Raw genomic sequence first — 4,127 nt, 5'->3', positions numbered from 1 at the left:
TGATTCAATCTTGATTAATTGAAAATGAAGAATTGAATTATTTATTTAGAATTTAATATAGTTTTTTTTCTATTTCATGATTATATAAGAATATCTAATACATTTCAATAACTTGAGAAGTTTCTTATTGTTCTTCAATATCTCTTTAATATTCAAAATGTTTGTTTTATTATTTCAATAACTTCTGTTCATTTATTCTATAGTATTTCCACTATTAATTCATTCAACAGTCTCAGTGTCTCAGATTAAGTATAATATTTTTATACAAAAAATATTGTTTTAAATTTCTTCATTCCTTTCTCTTGGTATTTTTATTGACTCTTTTTATCTATAAATGTAATGTTCCTCTTTTTGTTTTACTTGTTATATTTTTTTTTCAATTTTTTACTTTGTAATATTATTGCTTTATTTCATTATTATTTTATTTAATAATTTACGTGCAACAATCAGTTAGATAATAGTTGATGATAATAAATTTTAATGAAAATTATTCAATTAATTTTAATATTATATTTGTTATAATTATATTAAATATTTTATATCTGTTATATTTCTTTTAATATTTAACAATATTTATAAAAATTTATTTTATTTTAATCATCATTAATAAATTCATTAAATTTATATATTTTCTTATTGTAATTTATTGTTTCTAAATTTATTTTCTTACTTTAGAATTTAATTATTTCCTTCATTTATTCAATTAAATTTATTTCAAATTCCATTTATTTTGTTTGTTTTAGTTATTCATGACTATTTTTCAATTTTTTTTATTTTCTATATGAATATGATGTGTTTTTGTTTCTGTTGTCTACATTCATGAATTTCTTTTTTATGTTTTTAAATAATCTTCACATTTTAATATCAAAATTCTTCTTTATTATATTTATATATCTTCTTATTTTATACATCATCAAAAATGGTTGTGTTAACTTTCTGTTGTTATAGAATGTTATCAATTAATACTTTTACTTCGTTTATGTTTCATCTACTTTCTGAAGAGTATTCCTTCAATGTTTTATAATAATATTTTAAATGAACTTTATATTATTCTTCATTATTCTAAGTTGTGTTTAATGAGAGAAATAGAAGCTAAAAAAATGAAATGATGGAAAGAATGTCTTATGAAAAAAATAAAAAATTTCTTTTCAATAAACTAAAAATTCAAAAATTAGATTAAATGGAAAGAAAGAAGGAAGGAGTTCCATGTATTTTGAAAAGAAAGCAAGGAACTTTGGTGCTTGAAATTGAAAATTATGGAGTTGTGAATATTTCAGATAAAAAATATTTACAAAGTATTTGTGGATTAAAAAAAAAAAGGAAAGAAAAGCACCATAAACATTCCCATAACATAACAGAAAAAAAAGAACAAAAGAAAGAAGAGAAGGAAGTTAATGAAAAGAAAGAAGAAAATCCTAAAGAAATTAATGAAAAAAAAGAAGAAAATCCAAAAGAAAATAATAAGAAGATTGAAACAATAAAAGAAATAGAAACAATTAATGAACAAGAAGACATCCCTATTGTTATAGAAACAAATAGAAATGAACAAGTTGGAAATGACTTGGAAGTCAATCAAGAAATTCTTGAAACAAAAGAAGAAAAAAGAGAAGAACCAAAAGAACAAGAGCATAAAGAAGAAAAGAAAAAGAAAGGAAAACCAATTCCAAGAGATCCAAATAAACCGGTTCGTGCTAAACCAAATACAAAAGCAGATAAAAAAGTCCAATTTGAAATTGGAGATACATTACCAGAAGAAACTTTACCTCAAGATGAAGAAGATGAAGAGGAACGAGTTAATTATGTTGCACAAAGAGGAATGTTAACAAATGGAACAAATGATATTGAATTAGATAGAGAAATTGCTAAAGGTTATCTTTATGTTAATACAGGAAAATTAAAAGAAGCAATAACACATTTTGATCAATTATTAAAAAATCATCCAAATGTACTTGCAGGATATCTTGGAAGAGGAAGTGCTAAAGCAATGTTAGGAGATCTTCAAAAAGCATTAACTGATTTTAATCTTGCTGTAAAGAAAGATAATAAATGTGGAGATGCTTATAAAAGAAGAGGACAAGTTAAATTAGCTCTTGGTCAAACACAAAGTGCATTAGAAGATTTTAATAAAGCAATAGAATTAACACCAGAAGAAGGTGATTGTTATAGACAAAGAGGGTCTGCATACCATGCATTAGGTATTTTTGATAAAGCAGCAGAAGATATTAAAAAAAGTATAAAACTAATACCAGGTGATGCAACTCTTTTAAATGAATTAGCATTATGTTATAATGGAATGGGACTTGTTGATGAATCAATTAATACATATACAAGAGCAATTAATACTAAAGAAGATTATGTTGAGCCATATATTCATTTAGGACAATTATATAGGGATATTGGATGTTATGTTCGTGCAAAACAATTATTGGAAAAAGCAATGAAACTAGCACCAACAAATCATTTATCATATTATGTTATGGCTAATGTATTAGCATCTGCAGGAAGACATAAAGAAGCTTTACCATTACTTAGTAGGTCATTATCAATATGTCCACCAGAAAGAACAGGAGATATTCATAGATTAAATGCAACAGCATGTTTAGCATTAGGAATGAATAGAAGTTGTTTAAAGTCAGCAAAGTTAGGATATGAAGCTAAAGACAATGCATCATGGTATTTTGGAGAAATAGCAAAATACCAAGCAATGATGATAGATAAACCATTTTTAGAATATGATTTAGAATGGTTCCCACCACAATGGAAAGTTAATTTTGCTAAACGACTTCCAATTGGTAATGTTAAAAAATATCCCCCTGGAAATGTTCCTCTTCAAATTACCACTGAAGATATTGATACTAAAACAACTGTAAAACAAGAATTAGTTAAAGACTTATTAATCCCAGCTATAAAAGTTGGTGATAAAATGCAATATAATGAACTTGGATTTGGTAAAAATGGAAGACAATATTTGGCATGTGGCTTAGGTGCTATTTGTATTGCTCAACTTCTTCAAACAAAACAAATGGGATGGAGGGAAATTGCTGAAATTTTAGTTAAATTTAGACAAGTGGCTGAACCTGCTGATGGAGCTATTTGGATTGATAAACTTCCAAGACAACAATTTGAAGAAGGTTTTGGATCAAACACAACATTAAAAACAGCTCAAACAAGAGTTGCCCGTTATTGGCCAATGTTTCCACGTACTTTTGGATTATTTAAGAAATTATTTGAAGAAGAAAGTGGAGCTTCTAAAGAAAAGAAACAACTTGTTGCAAAAGCAGAGACTGTTGATGAAGTTCAAAAAGTGTTAAAGAGAGATAATTTCTTTATGACAACAATTTGTAGAAATGAAGAAGGAACAAGATTAGAAGGTACTTGGTTATTGATTGAGAAAGTTGAATTAGGAAGTATGTTTTCTATCAAAACACCATGTACTCCTAAAAGATATAAAATATTTGATGTTGAATTGAAAAAAGCTCTTGACAAATATTATACTGTTCAACACTCTGATGATCAAGACAAAATCTTGGATGCAGTTCTTCGATTTTGTTATTTATGGTTTAATTTTATGCCTTTGACTAGAGGAACTGCTGGGTGTGGTATGTATTGGATGTTTGGACTATTACTTAGTGCTGGATTTAAACAAGTTGGAGTTATTCCTAAAGGATTTCAATGTGATTGGGAAGCTTTATTAACAGATAACCAGAATGACTATATTACAAAAATGAAGTCGTGGATAAAGTTAGAGAAGTGTTCAGTCAATGAAATGCCAAATGTCCTTAATTCTTTACCTCGTTTAAGAGATATGTTAATGGCATTAAATATTTCTCCATTACTTGTTCCATTAAGTTAAATTGAACGGATGTTTGATTTACATAACATTTTTCTTTATTTTTGTCAAATATACTTATTGAAAATAAAAAATTTATTATTTTAAGAAATGATATTCTACTTAAATACTATATTTTATACTATTTTAAATTAGTATTTTATCTATTTATTTTAGTATATTTTATTGGTAATTAAATGAAAAATAATTGTATTTGATTGTTAGTATCAATCTAATCATTTCTAATGTTTCTTCATAATTCATTTGTCATATCAGGTATTCCTTTTTTTCATATATT

The 4,127-nt window shown here is 25.7% G+C and overlaps 1 protein-coding gene across 1 annotated transcript; it reads left to right on the top strand.

Moving 5' to 3' along the window:
• Positions 1 to 1,180: 1,180 nt before the first annotated feature.
• ENU1_127450 (TPR repeat protein) lies at positions 1,181 to 3,853 on the top strand (the record flags this gene model as incomplete). Its single annotated transcript, XM_008859986.1, has 1 exon — positions 1,181 to 3,853. One exon carries the CDS (start codon positions 1,181 to 1,183, stop codon positions 3,851 to 3,853), a length of 2,673 nt encoding a protein of 890 aa, XP_008858208.1.
• Between the last annotated feature and the right edge of the window lie 274 nt (positions 3,854 to 4,127).

The sequence above is a fragment of the Entamoeba nuttalli genome (genome assembly GCF_000257125.1).
Source record: "Entamoeba nuttalli P19 unplaced genomic scaffold asmbl_5331, whole genome shotgun sequence".
NCBI classification, from domain to species: Eukaryota; Evosea; order Mastigamoebida; family Endamoebidae; genus Entamoeba; species Entamoeba nuttalli.
Note: the sequence above shows the minus strand (reverse complement) of the source record. Positions and strands in the feature narration are given on the sequence as shown.